The sequence below is a fragment of the Chelonia mydas genome, chromosome 1 (genome assembly GCF_015237465.2).
Source record: "Chelonia mydas isolate rCheMyd1 chromosome 1, rCheMyd1.pri.v2, whole genome shotgun sequence".
NCBI classification, from domain to species: Eukaryota; Metazoa; Chordata; order Testudines; family Cheloniidae; genus Chelonia; species Chelonia mydas.
In genome coordinates, this window is record NC_057849.1 from 78,852,701 (window position 1) to 78,878,556 (window position 25,856).

The 25,856-nt window shown below is 38.9% G+C and overlaps 1 protein-coding gene across 25 annotated transcripts in view; it reads left to right on the forward strand.

Annotated features, from left to right (window-relative positions):
• The window catches only part of LMO7 (LIM domain 7), a 183,312-nt gene that overhangs the window by 88,346 nt on the left and 69,110 nt on the right, over nucleotides 1-25,856 (forward strand). For 24 of the 25 annotated variants that reach the window (XM_043534123.1, XM_043534145.1, XM_043534097.1 and 21 more), the window contains one exon: nucleotides 5,514-5,620. In XM_043534123.1, the coding sequence (XP_043390058.1) occupies nucleotides 5,514-5,620 (107 nt within the window). Of the gene's footprint in view, nucleotides 1-5,249; nucleotides 5,302-5,513; nucleotides 5,621-25,856 lie in introns of those variants that run through there. The other variant, XM_043534074.1, reaches the window with a different exon arrangement.

Consider the following 25,856-nt stretch of genomic DNA (forward strand, 5'->3'; position numbering starts at 1 on the left):
GACCACTACATAATCTAGTCTGACCTCCTTTACATCACAAGCTACCATCCAGCCACCCCCACACTAAACCCAGGAACCAAAATTAGACCCCCAGGAGACTAAGCTATTGTGTGCCACAGGCACAGAATAAAAGATACTGAGCTGCACCAATGGCAGAGAATTAAATGAGACACACACAGACTAGCCTGACAAATGGCCCATGCCCCATGCTGCAGATGAAGACGAACCCACAAGGCCACTGCCAGTCTGAGGTGGAGTTAAAATTCCTTCCTGGCCCCACATGGTCTAGATGATACTTAGTCCTGCCATGAGTGCAGGGGACTGGACTGGATGACCTCTCGTGACCCTTCCAGTCCTATGATTCTATGAGATTTTACAGACAAAAGCCGCGAACCAGAAGGGACAAACAGGGCTACTGATCTCTGCCCCCAACCCTTGCAAGCAACCTATCATGCAATCACAAGCTTGTCAAGCTCTCTTAAAACTAGTCAAGTTGTTTGTCCCCACAACTCCTGTTGGAGGCTGGTTCAGAGCCATAGAGAGATAACTTACATAATAAACTACACTGCTATCTTTCCAATTTTATTTGAGCGTGAGCTTTCGTGAGCTACATCCGATGAAGTGAGCTGTAGCTCATGAAAGCTCATGCTCAAATAAAATTGGTTAGTCTCTAAGGTGCCACAAGTAGTCCTTTTCTTTTTGCGAATACAGACTAACACGGCTGTTACTCTGAAACTGCTATCTTTGAGTTCCTGTAATTATTTCTTACAACCTCGTTTACTGATTTTTATTTATTTTGTAAGGAGAGGTGTTGATCTAATCACGTAATGTCCTTAGTTGCCACACATTTTACCTGACCAGATGGATCCCATTCTATTATAGCATCACTGTTGTTCCTGCTCCTATATTTTAAGGAGATGCTCTCAAGCTTGCTGTTGGTTTCGGTCACTTTCACTTATTGTTAATAACCCCATAGGAACTTGGATAAAAATCAATTAAAAACTTATTTTAATGTATTTTATTTGTGTAAGAATTTAAAATGGCTGCTAGCTATTTGGAAAGACATTTCTTGGCTGTGGTGCACTAGCATGATGACATTCTAATGCTCCACAATCTTATAAGAACAGCGATACTGGGTTAGACCATTGGTCCATCTGGCGCAGCATCCTGTCTTCTGTCAGTGGCCAGTACCAGGTGCTTCAGAGGAAACGAACAGAACAGGTAATCAAGTGATCCTTCTGCTGTTGCCCCTTCCCATCTTCTGGCAAACTAAGGGCTGTGGCCCCTTCAGCGTATGGTTTTGCATCACTGTCCATCCTGACTAATAGCCCATCGATGGACCTGTCCTCAATGAATTTATCTAGTTCTTTGTGAACACTGTTATACTCTGGCAAAGAGTTTCAGGGGTTGACTGTGCGCTGTGTGAAGAAATACTTCCTTTTGTTCTTTTAAACTTGCTGCTTATTCATTTCATTTGCTGACCCCTAGTTCTTGTGTTATGAGAAGGAGTAAATAACATTTCCTTATTTACTTTCTCCACACCAGTCATGATTTTATAGCTCTCTATAATATCCCCCCTTAGTAATCTCTCTTCCAAGCTGAAAAGTCCCAGTCTTATTAATCTCTTCTCGTATGGCAGCTGTTCCATACCCCTAATCATTTTTGTTGCCCGAGTCTGTACCTCATCCAATTCCAGTATCTTTTTTTGAGATGAGGCTACCAGATCTGCATGCAGTAATCAAGATATGGGCATACCATGGACTTATATAGAGGCAATATGATATTTTCTGTTGTCTTATCTATCCCTTTTTTGATTCTCAATATTCTCTTCTCTTTTTTGACTGCCACTGCACATTGAGTGTACATTTTCAGACAAGTATCCACCATGACTCCAAGATCTTTCTTGAGTGGTAACAGATAATTTAGACTCCATCATTTTATACATATAGTTGAGATTATGTTCTCCAATGTGCATTACTTTACATTTATCAACATTGAATTTCATCTGCCATTTTGTTGCCCAGTCACCCAGTTTTGTGAGATCCCTTTAACTCTTTGCAGTCTGCTTTGGACGTAACTATCTTTAGTAGTTTATATCTTCTGCAAATTTTTCCACCTCACTGTTTTACCCCTTTTTCTAGATCATTTATGAATATATTGAATAGTACTGGTTCAAATACAGACCCTTCAGGTATACCACTATTTACCTTCTGAAAATGGACTGTTTATTCTTACCCTTTGTTTCCTGTCTTTAATCAGTTACTGATCTATGAGGGGACTTTCCCTCTTATCCCATGAGAGCTTACTTTGCGTAAGAGACTTTGGTGAGGGACCTTGTCAAAGACTTTCTGAAAATCCAAGTACACTATATCAACTGGATCCCCTTGTCCACATGCTTGTTGACCCCCATCAAAGAATTCTAGTAGATTGGTGAGGCATGATTTCCCTTTACAAAAATCATGTTGACTCTTCCCAACAAACCATATCCATCTGTGTATCTGACAATTCTGTTCTTTACTATATTTTCAACCAATTTGCCTAGTACTGAAGTTTAGGCTTACCTACCTGTAATTGCTAGGATCGCTTTGGGAGCCTTTTAAAAAAAAATGGCGTCACATTAGCTATCCAGTCATCTGGTACAGAAGCTGATTTAAATGATAGATTACATAACACAGTTAGTTCTTCAATTTCACATTTGAGTTCCTTGAGAACTCTTGGGTGAACGCCATCTGGTCCTGGTGATTTATTACTTATTACTGTTTAATTTATCAATTTGTTCCCAAACCTCCTCTAATGACACCTCAATCTGGGACAGTTCCTTAGATTTGTCACCTCAAAAGAATGGCTCACGTTTGGGAATCTCCCTTACATTCTCAGTTGTGAAGACCGTTGCAAAAAATTCATTTAGTTTCTCCACAATGGCCTTATCTTCTTTGAGTGCTCCTTTCGCATCTTGATCGTCCAGTGGCCCCACTGGCTGTTTAGCAGGCTTCTTGCTTCTGATGTCCTAAAAATTTATTTTGCTGTTACGTTTTGATTCTTTGTCTTGAGCAAATATTGTATAGCATCTTCAGAATTAATTTTGTTGTGTACACAACTTTTCTCCTCTCCCAACCTGACCAGCAACTTTGGCTTATCTGTTTGGCAGCAAGACCCAATTTTCTTTTCTCTGACCCCTTCCTTCCTTGCTTATCTGCACATTCTGATCCCACTTCACATTTTATTTGGAACATCCAGTACTTTCTGATTCTTCTCTTCTGATTTTGGTATGCCCACCCATTGAAAAGATGCCACCTTTGTTTAACTCCTGAATCCACCCTTATCACTCCAAATCCCCCAGGGTAACGGCGCATTCTTTCACAGCAGCTCAGTAACAGTTTTATCCCCATGCTTTTCTCGGACTCCCTAGGCCTTTAAACAATTCCTAGTTTAGTTGTCTAGCCTCTCAGCTCCTCCTATCTCAGTGTCATTCCCCAATCAGAGTGCGTCATGGTTACTCTCCTTCCAGCTGTTGTACTTTTCAGGGTAATGGGGTCCTTTTTTGCCCCTTCTGGCCGTGAAGCATTCTGCAGGCCAATGTACAGTGCGTGTTCTCCATTTCATTGAGGCTTCTGAGGCCCCATTCAGTTTATAAAATCACCGAAGGCAAAGGTATGCTCTGAGTTTCCATAAATTTGCCTTCCTGTCTAAGGTTAGGTAAATTTGTAGGCCAGAACAAACTGACAGTGCACCTTAAGTGCCAGATTGAGGCTGCCTCTTGTGTGTGTGCACTGGGTGGAGGGGAGAGAGCATGAGAGCCTTTCCTCACAGTGAACCCACTCAAGAGGCAGCTATAATTTCACTGCTTGTACAGCCAGCAGTGCACTCAGTTCAAGGCTGTGTGTGTGGGGGCAGGGTTGTGATTATGGCCCTGCCTCTTCTCCAGTGTGCAGTGGAGCTGAACACTTTTTTTATCCTGGGGGTGCTGAAAGTCAGCTAAGGAAACTGTAAAGCAGTGTTCCCCCAAACTTTACTTTGTGCCCCTCCTATCCCCTGAGATCCATGGCTCTGGAAGGGGGGGGGGCATGGACAGGAGTAAGGGTGCCGAGGCTCGGGCCATAGTTGGGGGTGTGCCTGAGGCTAGCAGCCAGGGCCTAGAGCTGTGGGTGCTGCAGTACTTCCCTCATCCTTAGTTCCTGTGCCTATGCCAGTGTGCCACTCTGTCCCCGATTCCACCCTCTGCATAAGGGGAACAGCCTACACCTGGAGGAATTATGCTTCTGGTTCCATGGGCCTCCATGTCCAGTGAGGCTTGGGGTCTATGACATATGGTATAATACAATACTGTCTACATGTTAAATGTTATACAGGCATTTTCCTGAAATGAAACTTGAATTTATCCATTCATAAATATGCTAAGATATACTGGAGTCTAAGGACCTACCAAAACTGAAGTTCACTCATTAAACAGTGCTTTGTATTGGAAGCTACTGATACTTCTGGTTGTTTTTTGTTTTGTTTTTGTTTTTTGTTTTGGATGGGGGGGCGGGGAGGGGCTTTTATAATTTAAATTATTGAGCTCTTTCCCCAAGGGAGAGCAAAAAGGGGGAAAGGATGTTTTAAGGTGGTACTGAGTTGATGAAATGGCTGTTTTACAGACTGTGCAAAGTCTGACCTAGTACTTTAAGTACAGAAACTTTGAACGACAAGGCTATATTAGCTTATGAATTAAGTAACATTAGCCTCCCGTCTCCTGTAACCCTTTCTACCATGTTGAGTTGTGAAGTGTGTGCAAAGGGAAATTCTTCTGTTGATATATAATGAGAGAGAATTTCTTGTAAATTGCCTGTTGATTATGAAGTAGAAAATGAAATAGTGAATTGTGCAATCTTTACAGTTGTATATTGGTTACCCTGTCTTTATTAGGCAGTTGGTCTGTAGCAGGTGCAATGAGTGAGTACTGTACCACTTCTATATTTTATAGTTTCACACTATAAAAAAATATTTTTTGCTGCTTCCTTGATCATGCAGTTTGGTTTCTCTCTCTCTCTCAAGAGCCTGCTCAGCAACCAAACCCAGATTCCAGGTGCCGTATTCCACAATCATTCTGTAGTCTGTAATCATAGAAACAGAATGTTCCTCCTCTTATTCCTCCATTGCCAACAGTTTCTGGGTGGGTGAATGTCAGTAGCTGGAGCTATTTTTAAAGGCGAGAGGTGAGGCTTGTCGTGCAAAGCTAGAAAGAGGGCGTTTGTTTGCAGAGCAGAACTGACATCAAAGTGCAGATTGCTGCCTACTGGCTAGCCACTTGCCTTATACCAGGTTATCTTTAATGTGTGTGTCAGTCACAAAAATTACAAGCTAGCCCAGCATGTATATGAAATATTGCTAGTATTTATGATCTGGAAGACTGCTGCTTTTTTTTTTTAATTTCCATGAGCTGGACTTTGAAACTTGGGCGTTCATACTAATCAACTTGAAGTACCTGCTCAGTGCTGCTTAACTAAGCAATCACTTTCCACTTCTCTTCACAGGATAATATAAATGTTTTTCTGAAAGCTTGTGAAAATATTGGATTGAAAGCAGCTCAGCTCTTTCATCCTGGGGATCTTCAGGATTTGTCCAGTCGAGTTACTGTCAAGTAAGTTTTTTTTTCACTTAATATTTTTAAAGTTAGCTAATATGTTTTACAGTCAGAGTTTTAAAAAATGTTTGACTAGAAAATTCTTGCTTAAAACAGGTAGCAACAGAGCAGTTTTGAAGCAGTGTAGCTCAGAACGGTCTTAGCTTTGTTAAAGTCTGTTAAAGTTAGGTCTGATATAATTAGTGCAAATATTTCCTATAATGAACCTTACTTTGTAATTTAAAATTAGTATTTTAAAACCAACCAGTATATTGGTTTGCTAATTAATATTTAGTGTTTAAAGACGTGAAGCAGAAACTGCTCTGTTACAATTTAATTTTAGAATAAATAAACTCTGTAGGTGAATTGTGTGCTATAATAACCAGAAGGTGATAAAAATAGATTCTAAAAAATTATTTCTTGATTTATTTGTTTAAATTTTGAAATCAGTAGTTGAAAAAAATCGCAAGGATTAGACTAGTAATTTGTGGCATTCAGATGAGTTGCTGTGGGTATGAGTATTGTATTTCTGAAGTACCACACTTCTCTCCACTCAGAATATCATTCAAAGATTTGTTACTGAACATCACACTTCAGAGTGGGGAGAGAAACAGGAACTAAGTACAATGTATTGAGACCACTAGATGTTGGATTACACTCAGAGTAATTGTTCTGTTTACAGATGACAATATTTTCCCATGAAATAGACATGTTTGTTCTCGCAATATAACTCATTGCGTCCCATAATTTTAGGACTCACGCTTTTCTCATTTGAATGGGAGTTCTGTTAACTTCAATGAGAACAGCATAGAGCCCTTAATAAGCTGCCAAGAACTTGGTAGTTAACAGGTGTTACTAAGGTAAATATGGCATGCAGCAAATTTTTCCTTGGGCTATTTAGCTTTGTAGTGGTTGGCACTTTTGTTCAATTGTTCAGTTCCAGTAGGGGAAGGGGGACAGTGGGTGGGGACGGAAACTGACTATCTTAAATTCCAGGATACTTACTGAATACACATGTCCTTTGATTTTGTACAATTGTTTGAGTTGGTAGGAACACTTTTTTCTTCTTCTTCTTATCTCTTTCCCCTCCCCCCCCCCCCCCTTGGTAAAGGTGATGAGGGAAAAAAGTGAAACAACCCAGCTTTTTCAATCTGGAAGATTCTCGTATAGGTTGCTTGCATGGGAATATGCGGAAATGTTCTTCATGTCCATTGCAAAATGAAACTTAATTCAGGATTAAACTCTTATGCTTATGATAGCAAGATACTTCTAAAATATTTGATTTATTTGGCCTGATGATTTAGCTGATGATGATTGAGCTGCTGAGTTTCAAAATGTTGGCATTCTTGACTTTATGCAGTACAAGGAGCTAAGATGTTTGTAAACTCTGCCTTACTATAATTATTCACAAAAGTCTCCAAATCCCTATTTTAGTCTAGATTGACTTTAAATATAGCTAAGAGTAATTTAAAATGGTGTGTGATTAGTCAGTCTTCAGAAAAGTAAATTCTGACAATCTGAAACCTGAGGGAGGTCACATAGTAAGTTAACAAACTTCTGTGCAAGGTATGTTGTCCAACTTGTCTGAGTACTAACCACAAGTCACAAAAGTAGCAGGTGTGCCTGGGTGGTGGTGGTCAGCCATGAAATGAAAGAAGACTTGTCTATCTCATTTACATACTTATATAGCACCCATTAGTATCTGTGATACCTGAGCATCTCAGTCTTTAATGTATTTATTTTCAAACACCCCTGTGTGATAGGGCAGTAGTGTTATCCCCATTTTATATATGGGGAACTGAGGCACAGAGTGGCTTGTCCAAAGTCTTTCAGGAAATCTGTCAGTTTTCGCCAACAAGGTTAGTAATGACTGGGACCTCTAACATAGTGAACACCAGTGAAAAAGAGGTAGGGACTGAGGATAAAATTGGGAAAGAACAAGTTTAAAATTACTTAAACAATTTAGATGTCTTCAAGTCACCAGGGCCTGATGAAATACCTCCTCAGTCAGCTCCTTGAGAGTTACAGGACGTATCTGAGCCATTAGCGATTATCTTCAAAAACGCATGGAAGACGGGAGAGATTCCAGAGGACTGGAAGAGGGCAAATATGGTGCCCATTTATAAAAAGGGAAATATAGAGAACCCAGGGAATTACACACCAATCAGCTTAACTTCGGTACCCAAAAATGGAGTAAATAATCAAGCAATCAGTTTGCAAACATATTAAAGATATGGAAATGGGCAACAGGAAATGGATCACTAGATTACCTGTTCTGTTCATTCCCTCTGGGGCAACTGGCATTGGCTGCTGTTGGAAGACAGGATATTGGGCTTGTTGGACCTTTGATCTGACCCAGTATGGCCGTTCTTATGTTCTTAAAGTGATAAGTAACAGTCAGCATGGACTTGTCAAAAACAAATCATGTCAAACCAACTTAATAGCTTGCTTTGACAGAGTAACAGGCCTTATGGATGTGGGGTAGAGGGGGGAAGCAATAGATGTGATGCATCTTGACTTTAGTATGGCATTTGATACTGTCTAGCACAGGGGTTCTCAAGACACATTTTTTGGTGGCCTCAGAGTGTAGCCAACAACTTTTGCTGGTGGCCACTCACACTTTTTCCTAAAATACATAATTTGCTTTAGGAAGAACAATTAAATGTGCACATTTACACTTCCAAATCATTGTAATTTATTTATTGCTAGCTAGTAAGTCTGCTGTGAAAAGTGATATCAGCAAGCATACAAATATCGCTTGTCACAGCAGACTTACTCAGGCCTGTCAAGCCTTTGGGACAAATTAAGCCCTGGTGAGGTTGCGGGGGGCCTTGAGCCAAAGCCCTGTGGCCAGAGCCTGCTTCCCCGCTGCCTCGCCACCCCAGGGCTGAAGCCCAAAGCCTGAACCCCACCACCCCTGGGAAGGTGGGGAACTCACTGGCTGCCTGGTCCTCCAGCATTGTGCCCCAGGTGTCTCCACAGGGGAGTAGGGCCCAACCACGACTGCCGGTGCTGTCAGCAAACACCAAGGCGGTGCATCCAGGAGCAACAGGGAGGGACCACTACTTTGCCCCCTCCTACACCCCCAGTAACAGTCCAGGGGCTGTGGCCGCAAAAAAAAAAAGCCCCTGCTGGCAGCATTTGAGAAATGCTGGGCTAGCATGACCCTCTCATAGACAAACTAGGGAAATACAACCTAGAGGAGCTACTATAAGGTGGGTGCATAATACTCTCTAGAACTGTTTTCAAACCAGTTATCAGTGGTTCACAGTCAAGCTGGAAGGGCCTATTGAGTGGGGTCCCAAAAGGATCAGTCCTGGGTCCGGTTCTGTTAAATAGCTTCATCAGTGATTTAGATAATGGCATAGAGAGTACACTTATAAAGTTTGCGGATGATACCATGTGCTTTGGAGGATAGGATTAAAATTCAAATGGATCTGGACAGACTGGAGAAATGGTCTGAAGTAAATAGGAGGAAATTCAATAAGGAGAAATGCAAAGTACTCCACTTATGGAGGAACAATTGCACACATACAAAATGGGAAATGACTGCCTCGGAAGGAAATTAGAAAAAAACTTCCTAACTGTCAGGGTAGTTAAGCACTGGAATAAATTACCTAGGGAGATTGTGGAATCTCCATCATTTGAGATATTTAAGAACAGGTTAGACAAACACCTGTCAAGAATGGTCTAGTTTTTATTTAGTCCTGCCATAACTGCAGTGGACTGGACCAGATGACCTCTTAAGGTCCCTTCCAGGTGTATGATTCTATGACTTGAGCCCAGATCTCCCAAGTCCTAGGCTAATTCTCTAACCACTTGTCTATCCTTCCTTTTAATTGGCTTTGAGAACTTTTCCTTTAACACCCTTAGTTCCTCTACTAGTTCCCAGAGAAATAAAAGTGGGATCAAATATGGGTGTGTCATATAGTAATGTAAAATAGTATCTTAAACCCACCACACAACAGGGCCCCATTTATTCAATTATTAGGAAAAGCAGGTTTAAACATTGATCATTTTTATGGTTCATGTGTACGAATATACAGAAAGATTAGAGCAGAATGAAAATACTTGCATACCATACCGTCATGCTTTTTTAATTTGTTTGAATACAAGTTCAACTTTCTGTGTAACCTGTATCATATGATAGCTCCATAATATGTCTAAAATGCCATGACATTTCAGTTTGACCACATTGTAAAGGAGTAAATTGAATATCCTGGCAAATTTTGGCACACACAAAACTTGTGTTAGGAGAGAGTGAGTGAGTGGTCATTTCCTGCTAAACTTCTGGTAGAGCTTTACACTAGGATAACTCTTCATCAGAAAGTTGATTGAATGTCACGTAATCACCCTGGAGGCAAGGCTGTCTCTTGCAGAGAGTTCCCAGATAACATAATAAGGTTGTCAGCGGATTAACAGTATGTGCTCAAAAAGTGACTCTCTAAATGGTCTTTTAAAAAAACATTAGAAATGTTACATACAAGTTTCAGAGTAGCAGCCGTGTTAGTCTGTATCCGTAAAAAGAAAAGGAGTACTTGTGGCATCTTAGAGATGAACAAATTTATTAGAGCATAAGCTTTTGTGAGCTACAGCTCACTTCATTTCTTATTACATACAAGTGATAGGTTTCTGACGTATACAGATGGAATTATATACAATATATATACTTGCCTCAAATTGGTACACTGCGTCGTGTTAGGAACTTTGATGCTGTTTCTCATATACCATATGAGGTGAGCTTGTTCCAAATTAGTATGCATTTTGTTTCGATGCTAATGCATTATTCCTTGTTTACAGTAGTGTTTTGTATAAAGTTAATGGTGGTGGTGGTGGTGGTGGTGGTGTCATAAAGAGACAAAGATTTTGTTTTCAGTAGAACCTCAAAGATACAAACACCAGAGTTACGGATATATCAGTCAACCAGACACCATGTGGAACCTGAAGTAATCAATCAGGCAGCAGTGGAGACAAAAACGAAACCACAAGTACTGCAAGACTTTAGGGCTTCAGACGTGGAGGGTTTGGACTGCTGCTGCAGGGTGGGTGGGGGATCCAGGTGTGGGGAGGTCGGCTCAGGGCTTCTGATCCTCAATAGCACCAGGGCTCAGGGCTTTAGAATTGGGGGAGTGCTGAGGCTCGGGGCTTCAGTCCCTCAGCTCCGTTCATGGCTTCTACCCCATAGGGGTAGCCAGGGCTTGGTGCTTCAGGTCCGCGGCTTCATTCTCAGCTTCAGTCACTCTGGGGTCATTGGGTCTTTAGCTATGAGGGGAATACCAGTTTCAGCCCCAGCTCTCCCCACGTAGCTAAAGTCCCGAACCACGGCGTGTCCTCCCCTGCAGCTGCAACCAGGAACAGAGCAGTGGGGAACCCTGAGTTCTGGCGACCCGCCCCCCCCCCCCCACAGGGCAGAAGCTGGAAACAGAGCTGCGGGGCTGAAGCTCCACTACTCCCCCCAGGTCTAAAGCCCTGAGCCCTGGTGCTTTCATGGGGCAGAAGCCCTGAGCCCCCGTCCAGGGCCCTGACACCCTGAAAGTCAGAAGCCCTCATGACACTGCCCCCCACCTCTGACCCCATCCAGAAACCTCTTGTTCAGAGTTGCAAAACATTTCAGAGGTACGAACAACCTCCATTCCCAAGGTGTCTGTAACTCTGAGCTTCTACTGTATGCTGACTTCATAAAGGATTTTTGTATCCTCTACTTCTGTTCAAGGCCTCCTAAAATCCCCAAACAAATTTTTTTCTCTGCTTTCACCGGAGGCTAGTTGCCCACATTTAAATCAGCTGCATTTGGGTGTACAGTATGGTATTAGTGTATGCCTATAGCACAGTGCATTTAAACATCTGAGTAATGTACCTATGTCGTATTAGTGCACTGTTAGAGATTTGGTTCCAAACACCAAGGTTCTCGAGTGCTGCAACATCATAGGCACTGACACTTTTATAGTGAAATTGCAGCTGAGATGGCATGGTCCTCTGGTCCATATGTTTGACAGTAGAACACTGAAGGCCATCTTTTATGGAGAACTGCAGATTGGAACTTATTTTAGGGGTAGATCAAGAAAATGTTACAAGGACCTCTCAAAGCCACTCTCTAATCTTGCAATGTTGAACTCAACACCAGGGAGTTCTTGGCCCATGACAAGATCTGATGGCAGCAGTTTTGCCACCTTGGACTGAAAGATTTTGAGAGCTCACTGATTGCAGCAATCAAGGAGAGTCATGCAAGATGTAAAGCTAAAAGCAACACACGTTCATCTGCAATTGTCTTCCTCTGTGACATTTGAAAACAAGGCTGCAGGTCCAGAATTAGTCTTTGGTCTTATCTCAGGACCCACAATAAGCAACTGTAGCTTATGTGCTGAACTCAACTAAAGACTCAGTTGTTGTTAGAGTATGTGTCTTACACTATTAAAAATAGATTAGATCAATTGTTTCTTAACTGTAAGCTCTTCAGGGCAGGAACTTTCTTCTTGTGTGTGAGGGACAGTACTTAGCACATTGGTGAATTACAAATTATTAGAATATAAATGATCATACACCGAACAATACTTAATTTACATTATGCCAGAAAAAATTGGCTTTTAAAGGAAGAGGAGTTCACTTCCAACACAACAGGTATTAGAAACACCTTAAGACAGATGGAGTTTTACTTTGTGTGGATTCAAGACAGCATTGCTATGGAGGGTCCTATCTTGATAGAAGCCATACCAAGATATAGCGATTGATATAAACAAACTGATGATCTTCAGTAATGTGGTTGCAACTGTGTCGTTGAGACTTTATTAATGTCTGTTAAACACCAAAAAAGCCCACAATTCTAATCAGATCATGTTCTTTGAGCCACATGTCAAAATCCAGGCTTGAATATGCAATAAGCACTGCAGAGTTGTTATATTGGTATGTTTAAAAGTGTGCTTAAAAGTTAATTTACTCCAACTTCTATTGAGTCTTTCCTCATCTCACAGTTGAGATTGGTAGCTGTAATTTGAAATTCCTGCTGTAAATATTTGTTGTATTTGCCATAGAGCTAAATAGAACTCTTAATTTTCTAGTGTTTTTTATTCTCTTTGATAACTAGTTTATGCTTTTAAAACAGTTGCTTTAACATTTTGTTAAAGATGGAAGTTTGTGAAAAAGTGCAGGTTGAATTATCCAAATTCTGGTATTTATATGTATAGAAGATTGCAAATCTCTTCATACCACGGCAGTTAAGTGACTAGAAGAGCAGTAGTGTGACATGGGAAATATATTGGCATGAATGACTTTCTGCCAGTGAAGATGGGAACAGGGCTTAGTGTCTGATATATTTATGGCTCAGTTTTTCTGTAAATCTCTAGAAATTATTGGCTATTGGTGTAGTATAGCAATGTGTCATGTCTAAAATAAATGATCCCGGTGGCACTGTCCATCATACAGCATCCCAAAGAGTTGTGTGCATTTCTTCTTACTTCATGGTTGGCTATCTCTGTTCATTCTCTTCAGGGTATGTAATTTATTGCCACAGTTTTTTAGCCTAAACATTTATTATACTTAGAACTAAATGAGATGGTATTATTGTTAAACCCACCAACTTCTCAATGGTTTTTAATTTGAAAGAGCATGGAGTTGCCTTTCTGATTCATTTGGGTCTCTTCAGTTATATTAGCTTGAGTGTAACATGGGCTCAGTGACTTTCATTTAGCAACACAATTACTATTTAAAAACCTTGAGTACTTCCTACCAAGTTCTTTTTAAAATGACACACCCAGTTGTTCCCAGTTGTCGCAGGGTTCTTACAAAAATAGTGCAATAGCTTTTAAAACTACCAGTTACCTCAGTGAAATATCAAATTTCAAATGTTCTTACTGATACTAGAAACTCTAGTCATGGGCTTCCTAGTTATTCAACAGATATGGATGCTAAAGAATAGGGATTGTCCGTCTCAAGTGGACAAATGCCTCGATCAGAGTAAAATGCAGAGCCAGTAGTGTATAACTAATTAAAGAAGTGAAGACCTTTTATTTCCAATGGGTGAATGGGTAATACAAAATAAATGCTGGTGAAGAGGTAAAAAGTTTGGAAAAAAGGTAGTAAGCCAAAAATTTATGAAAGAATTTCCTGTGTTGCAAAGCTTAGCATTAAAGAATCTCTAATAATTTATCGCAAGCTCCAAAACCTTGTGCTGAAGGAGTAATGTTAAACTTTAATACCCCACTTCTAGCCTTCTGTAAGGACTGAATTAAATATGTAATTAAATATTTCACTAACTTAATTTAAATAAGTAATAGGCTTCCATTTTAAGCAGAAGTTGAGTCAAATGTTCATGGACATACTAAGCAGCAATAGTTAACTAGCCTTCATGCTACTTAATGATCAGATCGGTACCTTCAGCTCCCATTAAATTATATTGATGGTGAGGTTCCTCAGTACAAGGGGTTCTGGCCTTAAATTAGTTCCTTAACCTCAGTGGAATACTTCTGCTTTTTTGACAACCCTCGCCTCATTCACTGTCCATTCTGTGCACTGAATGAAGCAGAATGAAGAATATGATGTTATTAAAGACTAGCTTATGCAAACATAAAGGGGCTTAATTAAGGTTGCATGGGCAACTTTAATTTTGGTATTTCCTAACTCTTTAAGTGCTTGTCTTTGTAACTTTATCGTTCTTTAAACATGGGGGATGGAGAATGGCTTGTATGTAATTTCCTAGTTTTTAAAACAAAATAACTTGGCACTTTTAACTCCAAGGCATAGAGCTCTACATTTTGAGCTAAGTGAGTAACTTATAGCAGTAGAAGTTATTTGTGTTTTTGCTCCTCTTCACCCATCCAAAAATGGTTTCACCCTGGGCAATCTTTAAAAAAGACATAAATAGAACCATCAATTGCACCATGATCAAATCAAATAACCTAAAAGAATATAAATTTAATTAACCTCCCCAAAAATTCCTCCCTCCCCCACCCGAGTTCCACTTCACTGCTACCCAGCCCTAACTCATCACCCATGTCCTTATGGGAGATAGAGAAAAGAATGGCCTTGCCACACACTAAAGATTATCAAACTTTTATGGACTAAGGGAGGAAGTGAATTCCAAAGGTACAGGGCTCTAACACAGAGCACCCTGCCCATAGTGCCTTCCCTCCTGTACCAATGGTGCTCCAGCTCAGGTATCTCTGTGGACTGCAACTGTAAAAGTATGTTACAGGGAGAGAGGTGCTCTGATAGATTGGTAACACCACCCACATACATGCTATCAAATGGGAAACATACAGATTGCAATGGAAATAGTAGCTGAGCTGAGCGTAGAATCCTGGTCTAATGATGCCCATTCCTGTGCTCAATCACCAAAAGCAGAGTGAAACTGGTGCTGGTGTACGCAACAAGAAAAGGAGTACTTGTGGCACCTTAGAGACTAACAAATTTATTTGAGCATAAGCTTTTGTGAGCTACAGCTCACTTTAGAGACTAACAAATTTATTTGAGCATAAGCTTTTGTGAGCTACAGCTCACTTCATTGGATGCTGTAGTTCGTGAAAGCTTATGCTCAAATAAATTTGTTAGTCTCTAAGGTGCCACAAGTACTCCTTTTCTTTTTGCGGATACAGACTAACATGGCTGCTACTCTGAAACCTGGTGCTGGTGGAGGTCTCATCCATGCTTGTGCTCCTCTATGCATCAATGGGGAAAGCATTATATTTAGAAGTATTCCAAGTGTTGACTTTGACGCATGACCAATGTTACCAACTTCTCGTACTTTTATTGCAAGACTTGTAATATTGGTGGTTTTAGTAAAACCCTGGCTCCTGGAGTCATGTGATTCTGAGAATCTCAGCTTTCATTTAAAAGCATCAGTTTCTAGCCCTTGTGGTTGCAGAGAAAAGTCTGAAAAACTTGACTCAAGTGTCCTGTAAATGTTCTAAAATCAAATGGCAAGTAAAACGAGGACAAATCTAAACCTAATATTTTTGTGATTTTTAAGCCAAATTATATTGGGGAGTGGGTTTTTTTGTGTGCGGGAAGGACGGGCTGATTCTTTTCAATAGTTGGCGTACAGTCATAAACATCTGACAGACAGACAGAAAAAGAAAAGATGAAAGATACACAAATGAAGAGAATAGAGAGAAATCTATGGGGAGAACTGCACTTGTGGTCTGTTGGCCTGGGTGTTAGTATTGGGACAGTACCATTTCTCGCTCCCTAGCTTAGCATTGTGAGAACATTGTGGAGGCAACACACTCAGACTCTCCAACAAACGATGAAAGGGACCATCTGGCCAGCTCAAGGTGCATTGATGACAAGCTCTTCAGGGAATTGTAGCTGGTTCTCCGCTGTAGGGTACCACAATTGGATTGGAGAATTCAGAATTAAAGGCTTATAAAATGGGAATCCTAGAATATCTGTCTTTAAAAAGAAAAGACCTCAAGCAAATGTGTGAGTAAGTGGCTCAGTTATTTAATTTGCTATTGTTTCATTACTAGCAACTTTGAATTCAAACTTTGTTCTTCTTGGCAACCACTATAAAATAGCGCATTGGTGGCCATGCTACATGACAGAATTGAGATATGTTGGCTGAGTTGGGTGGGGAAGTTGGTTTTGCTATAGCTCCTTACTTTCAAGGAGAAAACATTTTAAGTAAGTTGGAAAATACAACTTTAAACTATTCAAAGAACTGCAATTTCACACTTTTTAAATTTGCAGAACAGCGAATTATGCAATTGATGCATGTCATGTACTTCAGGAATACAAGTGGCATTGTAGTTAACCTCAATAGTTATTCCAATTTTTATACCAATGTAAATAAGAACAAAATCCTCCTTAGTGTTAAATTTAATGGGGAAGAATCAAGTTTAGAAACTGCAATTTAATTGTTTAAAATGAAAAGTTTAAAGGGCAAGATTTCACTGACTTATCGATAATTGACCTGTCTATACATCAGAATATTACTTAACCTGAGATTAAAGTGCAATTGTTGAAACATCATTCTCTCTGGGGCACCTGGCATTGGCAACTATTGAAGGACAGGCTACTGAGCTAGATGGACTTCTGGTCTGACTTGGTATGACCTTTCTTATGTTGTTTAAGTTTGCATTCAGATGAGAAGGAAAAATATTTCTTACACATAGTTAAAATATATGTTCATTGTAGTAATTAAGCTTCCTGGTCACACGACAGCTGTTAAAAACAAACAAACAAAAAAAAACCCTCAGGAACCCCATTTCAGAATACCACCAGAAACGTCCTTAAGGGTTTCATGAATTGAGTGTTTCTATTCATGTCATTTACCACTAGTATTTTCTTAAAAACATAAAACTTGAATTAATACTTTAGAGTTGGTAATTCCATATGTGTATCAGTGTCTATGGCAGTTGAATCTTTGTAATGTGTAATTTTCATTTATATCAATGAGAAGTATGCACATGTCAAGAGAATGGAACTCATTACACGTTGTATAGTCTAATAGTATCATAAATCATAGTAACATTGGGTATAAAATATTCAAAGTTCATATGGTTAACATGCTTAAGTTTTGAGTCATTTATGGTTGTAAGTAATAAAATATGCTCTGGACTTTGGACTTGCGTATCAGGAATTAAATCTAGCTTTTCAGAGTAACTGGTATACATGTCAATCTTTTAAACTATTTAATCTTATTTATTTTATCTGAAGTCTTTTATAATTAAGATTGTTGGATTTAGGTCATTCTGTAGGGTAATTTACTAGTTAGTGATCCTTAGTGGTATCTTGCTTATCTTGTGTTTTTTGTAAGCGATCATAGTCTGTATATTGTTTGGTTACCTTGATTGTTTTGTAAGAGTGTTCTGCTGTAAAAGCTGAAAACCACAGCAGTTTAGTTGACAGCCGGAAATACAGAAAGGCTGAAAAGGTCTGAAAAATTCTGACATAAAGTGTAGCGTGGGAATGGATGAGAGAGTAATTCAAATACATTTAGTGAGGATTATGGTGCCACCAGTCAACCCTTATTGGTATTTAAATAGTTGGAAGTTATTCAACCAAATCTAACTGCCATATAAGAAAAAAGAGCAACTTTCTTGAAGGAATTTATATGTTCAGATCAGGATTCACGCATGTTACCTTTTAAAAAGTACACTCCTGAGATAACTTTAATTTAGATAACATCACTATTACTAATTGGCTTTTATAGTGAATTTCATGAAGTCAATGTGAGTTAGGCACCTAATCTGCGTAGGCTGTTTTGTGAATCCCACTAGATGTATATCTGCGACTTTAGGCACCTGAATACATTTGCAAATTTGGCCTTCAGTCTCTTGCCATCCGAAAACAAATGGTATTCATAAAACAATATGGGAGAGATGAGGGGAGGGAAATCCAGTTTGAAGAATGGAAGCTAATACTGAAGGGTGCAAAGGTGCATTATGGAAGTTGTAATCTTTTGGTGCTGGTACCTTATTTTATAGAAATACATTGTGTGCCTTTGGGATTTGGTATGTTGAAAGACTCCTGTAAAGATAATGTAGACTATCTACTTTCTTGGTATGCATGCCAAATTATATATAAACTCTTAGATACAAATTCAGTGTCAGATTATCTCTAATTGTAAGTGACCACTAAATCCCTGAATGATACAGTTGTCTCTTCAATAGACAAGCCCGCATGCAACATGAAGAACTGATTTTTTTTTTTTTAATCTACTGGGAGCTATATGTTTTATTTCTTGCTTTGGGGAGAGCAGAGAGTAGAGGAGGAAAGACACTTGCATTATTTTCTGTACCTTTCCTATCTGCAGAGTAACAGTGAGCAAACTTCTATACAAGAGGACAGTAATGTTGGCCAACTAAGCTAATAGTGTGTCTTCCATTTGCAACAGGTTATTTTCTACTTCTAGTAATCAGTTCATATTTATATATTTTTTTTACTTAATACAATTTCAAAATGTTTTCAAAGACCAAAATTCTAACAGATGTTTCTTGTAATTTTTAGGCATATAATAGTCACTAAGACATTTTGCATGATTTCTACTTCTAGTACTATCTGAAATAATTGCTATTACAAAAATAGCATACTAATTATTTTATATAGTACAAATTGAAGGGGATTGAAATTTCTGTTCCCACCTCCCTTATTGCTGCTATCTTATCACAAGAACGTTCCACAAATGATCAAAAAAACCCCAACCAGTGTTGTGTAAATGAAGGTTGCCAAATTGATAGAAACGTATAAACAACCTGAAGTGGCCCACTCTTTCCTTGTCACTGTCTGAAGAAAGGGCAGAGACCTGTTGTAAGCATAAGACTAGAGAACTATGTAACAGGTAAAGGCAACAGGCAGTAGTAATGACACTTGATTCCTGTAAAAATGACTCGGGTCTCTGATATTGACTCAGAATTGTATTTTAAGCAATGAAGCGGCTAAGGATGATTAGTTAACTAACTTTTTGTGAGTAATATGGGTGATATTTCTTCTCCCATTTCTCTAGTCTCCCACAAAAGCCCTCCTGTAAATATACACTCTCACCTGTGAACCCGATGTTGTAGAACTGCATATGTGCCATTGTTAATCCCTGAGCTATACATGACAGGATATATTTAACTGGAAATAAAATGCTGAGTCTGAAATATTTACACTGTTACATGGAATATTAAATTACAGCCAAATTTTCTGGAGCCCAGTGAATAACTCACAAGAAGAAACTGTTGAAAGAAACTGGGCAAATCCATGTGGTAATAGTGTATCCATTTTAATTCATACCCATGTCGAAGGCTGTTTTCAAATGTTGCAGCACATTGCAGAAGATACTTTCAAATTTTGACTGTCCTCAGGTGTGATCAATGTAGTCATGTAAAAAAGTGGTCAAACATACCTAGAGCAGTTGAAAGTCAGGGTTTAGTTGCACAGATTTAAGGCTAGTAGTGTTTGACTTTAAGACGTGTTTTCATCACAAATCTGAATAGCAAAGATATTATCGCATAATTCTGTAAACTAATACTAATCCACGCCTTCTTTAGTGTTGACTATGTCAGTCAATAGCTCTGTTTAACATTCTTTCACAGGGTAACTTTCTAATATGGTTGTTCTTTTTTCCTGTTTAAAGGGAAACAATCCTTGATGAGATGCTCCATTAATAATAAAAACCAAAAAAAACAAAAAAACCCACAGAAGTGGAACACGTGTATTTCAGCCTCCAGTTTTGCACACGCTAATAATTGCAATAATAACTTTCTCCGTGTAAAGATTTGTCTTCAACAGCATTATCAGAATTAAATTAATTCTCTGTTATAGTAGTTGCTAATGTGAGAGTTGTGATGAACTGACCTTTTATACAATGTCCGTATATGTATTAAATGCAAAAATATCTGCAACATTATAACTGCAAATTTTAGATGTGTAGGTCTAAGGATGGATGTGTGCAAGAGAGATACTGGAAGAAAGACTGAGGTAATTAAATTAGAAAAAAGCAGTAGGGAATCAAAAGTAAGATTTTGGAGGCAGAAGGAAGGAGAAAATACAGAGGAGAATATTGAACAGAAATGAAGAAGAAAATACAAGGGGGTAAAATGAGAAAATAGGAATGAGAGAACAGATGCTGAAAATAATGCAAGAAAAGATGCCTTATGATCTATTATAGGAAAGAAAAGGTGAAGTGAGGCCAGGAAGGGAAAGAGGTCTGATAAAAAGAAAAGATTGATGGTCTTGAAAAGGTTAAATAAAAATCCCATAAGCAAGATGCTACAACTATTCCTTCAAAATTGCAGGAGGGATGAAGTTGAATTTACCCTGGTGAGTAGATTTAGTCTTCCAGCTATGGGGTACTGGTACAGATCCTGCTTTAACATAGTCTTTTTTAAAAACATTTTTCTTAAAAATGAGTGAGAAGGGACAGGGAAAGGTGAATGGAAGAACAAACTGTGGCACTATAAAGGTGTATGACAGTGCTCAGCACCTTGCAGGAATGACGGCATAGCAGCTGGAGACTCTTCTATGCTGGTGGTTAATGTTGCTACTACGAGTGGAACTGAACTGGTGTTAGCAGCAGTGGGAAATTTCTGAAAAACTTCCATTATGTGCAGGTAAGGAAAAGTGTGTAACTCCACAGTGCAACAGATGTTAACAAAACTTAAAAACCCAATAGACTTTTGTCTGCATATTCACAGAAGCAGACTCAATTGCTCTTCAAGATTTGCTAACTTTTTCACACTGACAAAATGGATAATCCTGTTGGGTTTTTTGCTTGTGTATAACTTGTTTTTAAATGAAGGAAAGATTAGCTTAGCTACTATATGATATTCATGGAGTAAGAACCAGACAAGCTAAACATTTAAATTCACAAAACCTTAGCTCACTGCTGAGCTAATGTGCTTTTAAAAAATTTTATGCTTAAATTTATATATTTTCCTCTGCTCCTTTATGATTTGTTTTGTATCTTTTAAAAATATTGCTACTGATCTCTGGCCTTGATGCTACCATGTGAGCTCTGAGAGTTCTGGCCTAATGCTGATGAATGCCTGTTTCTTGTCCTCTTCCTATTTTCTATTTCTTGCCTCCTTCCCCTATTAGCTAGCCTGATTCTATGAGATACTTAGTACTCCTGCAAGATGCTGAGCATCCTCAACTCCCATTTGCTTTTAGTCCCTAATAGTCCATTTTAAAGGGACTATTCCTAGACATGCATGGTGTCTCTTGAGCTGCTTTTTTTTTTTTAAACAATTTTTTTTCTTTATATTCAAAGGTTTTTTGGGGTTTTCAGAGAGGCTTTTAACTCTCACATGAAACTCTAGGAGGGCTATTATTGGGCAATATTATCTTAGTAGGCTGAAAACTATGTAGGTAAGAGCGTAGCTTGTGTTCCACCCTCACAATGTTTCGCAATACTCATCACTACGGTGATTAAGCCATCACACAGTTGCCACGTTGGTGGGCGTGGTGTCACAACCTAGATAGAATGGAATAGAAAGCGTGAGGTAGTTGCATAAGTGATGGTTACAAAGGGTAATGGCTGTTTTAACTTGAATCACTGAGCTTTTCATATGCAATTTTGAATTGACATTAATAATAGATGCAAAGTATATTTTCTGTATTTTTCCAACTGTTTTACAGTGGCAATAGATTCCTTACGTTTTCCTTCCATTTCTTTTTTCAACTTCTCTCCTTTCAAACTGTTTTGGTGGTCTTCAAAGGAACTGATACCTTATTAACATGGATCTAGGAACTAGAGCTGGTCAGACTATCCAATGAATGTAGCCCTTTATGCTGTTTGCAAATCAATTCTGATTTCTGTATACTGAACAAACATCAAGCAATGAGGTTTTTGTGAACTGTTCTTTCAATATATGATATTCAATAATCCTGTTGTGCAACTGGTCAACTTAATTGCTTGGTAATTTTCTGGATCCCTATTAGATGACTGAAACATTTTAAAGAAAATTGTGTGAGTGGCACATCCAGCCTAATGAAGCCAGTACAAGATAGGTGGAAGAATAGACTAGGCAGAAAGAGAGAGACACTGAGGTGCCTTTGTGAAAACTGGAGGCACCTACTGCACAAGTAGGGGCCAGACTAGTTGCGGGGTGGGATTTTCAAAAGCACTTAAGTGATTTAAGAGCACAAGTCCATTTGAAAGTTTATGGCTTGTGCTTTAAAGTCACTTACAAGACTTTGAAAACCTCATCCAGGATGTTTTTCAGCTCTTAACTTCTGTGGGTATATCTACACAGCAGCAGGGAAGTGTGATTCCCAGTTTGGGTAGACACGCTCCAGCTCTTTCCTCAAGCTAGTGCACTAAAAATAGTAGCATGACCATGGTATCACGGGCGATGGCTCAGGCTTGTCGCCAAAATACAATCCCACCCAACCCCCAGGTGCATATTCCAGTAGCTAGCCCGAGCCATTACCTGTGCCACCTTGGTTGCACTGCTATTTTTACTGAACTAGCAGAGCTAGCGTATGTATGTCTACCTGCAATTGTTAAATGTTCCTCAGTACTAAGAATAATGGGATCGTTGTCTTTGACGATCTCAGTAAAATCAGTGTAGGGAAGGAATCTCTTAATCTAGACCAGAGTGAAACTTTTTTTTTAGTAGGTATGACCAGCTCAGAGTCACTCACAGGAAAGTGGATATTTGTCATAAACTCGTAGAAATTTAGCTTTTTAGAAATACTTTATTTTATAAAACCATTTTAACATTCTATTTATTAAAGCTAGTGAATACCAGTAACAAATTAGCAGAAGTGGCTGAGATTACTGTCTACAAATAAGCAAAAAACTATTTTCATATACTTTGCATCCAACATCGTAACTTGTAGTAAGTTTACTCTTATAAAGTGCAGTGATTTCAAGAGTTTTTTTACCAACTTTTTCAGATCACACATCAGATGGTTAAGCAGAAGGCACACCCACCCAGACTGAATAAATACAGAATGAGACGCATTGCTAACGAAATATGTCTTCAGTGCTGTCATTCTGCAAACCACAGTCACTTTTGCTATCCAGAGTATTTTACTCTTTGAAATTTAGACTGTGCATGCTTCTGTTGCGTGTCAATTGCTGGTGGAAAATCTTACAAAGGTCACTGAGCTCCAAGGATTTACAAATAGTATTTTCCATTTCATTCTCTTCTCTCCGCCCCTTCATGGGTGAAAAGCCATGCAACTTTTTCACAAAAGTAGCTCGTTTAACTGTTCTTGTGTGTTTGTTTTATTTGGCCCATTTTTGTCTGTACAAACTTCATCATGAATCAATCTGATTTCCTCAGTTTATTCTCACAAAGATGGATGAATAATATATTCAACAACTATGTTCCTGTTAATCATAGAAAATCTGCTCATGAATAATTTATTCAATTATCCAGCTAGCTCATACAGAGAAGAGAGTAATTTGTCACAAATTGTCAGTCACAAATTTATTTGTAAATGTTTTCCATGATTCAAACAGTTCTTTGCAATTGTTCATATAGACTCAAATAAGTTTGCAAAGCTACAAGTTCTAAAACTGAGTTGTTTGTGAACTGCTGGCATCAAATAAATCTTGGAGTATTCAGTAGTCAGAATTCAATACTCTGGCTGCATGACTTGACCACCTATGTCGGGGGTTCTCAAACTAGGTGTTGGGACCCCTCTGGGGGTTGCAAGGTTATTACATGGGGGGTCGCGAGCTGTCAGCCTCCACCCCAAACCCTGCTTTGCATCCAGCATTTGTAATTGTGTTAAATATATAAAAAGTGTTTTTAATTTATAAGGGGGGGTCGTACTCAGAGGCTTTCTATTTGAAAGGGATCACCAGTACAAAAGTCTGAGAATCACTGACCTATGTCATATAGGATGACTTCTGTTCCCTTTTGGGTATATCTACCCCCCCCCCCTATATATATATATATATATATATATATATATATATATATATATATATATATATATATAATATGAGAAAAGCTTGAATAAGTCATTGAGGCTTTGGTTCTTTGAGAGCGTATGTACCTGGGAGAAAGCACTTCATTGTGGGAAGAGAGAGGCCAAGAGATAGCAGGCCTGGAAAGTGTGGGGGCATTTTGAAATGTTTCTTGTCCCCAAGAAAAGGATTATATTTGTTATGTATTTGAACTCCATTATTTAAAATGGCTCAGTTCCTTCCTGACTGAACAAGGGAGGGAGGAGCTAGATTTATTGGTCACTGGATGTAGGGGCATGTTAGCACTGCTGGTGGAAGTATGGTAATTCTTGCAAGACATCTGTATTCATGTGAATAAAAGCTCCTCCCAGAATTTTCACAGAAAAGCAAATATGTTTAAGGCCCCCACTTTTTGATCAGATTTAATTGCATATAGGTTTGGCATGTAGCATTTAGTGATCACGTTAATTAATTTTCCTACTATTTCCTCAGCTCTATTCAGAGGAGACTGGGCTTCTTGCCAACTAGAATGAGGTGTAGTGAAAATGGTAGAAGGAAAATTGTTAAATACATATTTTCCAGCTTTATACATCATAGATTTTTTGTGCTGGTTATTTCAGGTTACTTCAAGACTGGTGTTTGATTTATTATTAATTGTGACATGCTAGGTGTTTGACAATAGGGACTTTTAGAGTACCTTGGGTGCCTAAACTAATGTGTTAAAATACTCTAGTCTTAGTATCACTCTGTTAGATTTTACAAGGGGCAAAGTTTTGCGTGAAATCATTTCAAAATCTTGTTCCAGTTCCACCCTATATTCCCCTCCTTGTGATCATCTCAGCCTCTTGAATTCTTACATGCAATCTAGCTACAGTTTCCAATAGCCTTCTCTGCTCCTCCTGCTGTCTGGAATAGCCTTCCTGTATCTCTCCATATCTTTTCAGATCTCTGCTGAAAATGCATCTCTTCTGTTCTTGGTTATTTTTCAAGAGCCTAGACATATGCTAGCCAATTCACAAAACAAGTAAAAACATGGCCCTAGCTTCAAAGAGCACGCAATCCAAGTATAACATGAGACAACAAGTGAAGGATGCAAGCAAGGAGTGTTTGAAGGATGTTACGAGAGAGAGAGAGGGAGAGAGAGACAGTGAGTGTCAAACGATCACACAGTTGCTTGTTAAGACGTTAAGGATTACTTTTTAAAGAAAAAATTACCTGTCTTCCCCAAAACTCACTATAAAGGAGATGTTAAGAGTAAGTTTGTAGGCAGGATTTGAAAGTTATGAGTAGTGACTTTGAGGGAGTGTGTTCCAAGTGTGAGGGACAGCTTGGAAGGAGGAGGTATCCACATTACAGGTGGATCACAGGGAATGCGGAGCCAGAAAAGGAAACACCTTTGTTGATGTGAGCTGCAGATCCTCTGATCTGTTAATCTCTCTTGCCATTATTTAACCATGTAAAGAGTTTTGTAATACAATGAATTTGAGAGGCACTAAAAATAAATGTGTAAATACTGTAGTATAATATTATATTCACTGTCCATTAAAGAAATGAGTTCTAGTAGTCCATGGAAAATAACTTTTTTGGTGTGACTTTTACTAACTGCCATACTAAAAGCCTATGCTGTCACTGTAATATTATCTAAACATAATTTTGATTCAATTCAAAAGGTATATCAGGAAACTTTGGACTTAGATTTTCTGTTTGCAGAGAAGGGCGCTTAATTAGAGAGCAAAATGAAGAGCTTTTCAAAAAAGACATAATGCATTTTCATTAGTTTTACCAGGAGGATCTCAAAATTAATTTTGTCTAATCGTAAATTTAAGCATTTTGAGTATGGTAAGAATTCTAAGTAGGTTTAAATGAGCACAGAGTTAAGTTAGATCTCTGATGTATTCAAATTTGCATATC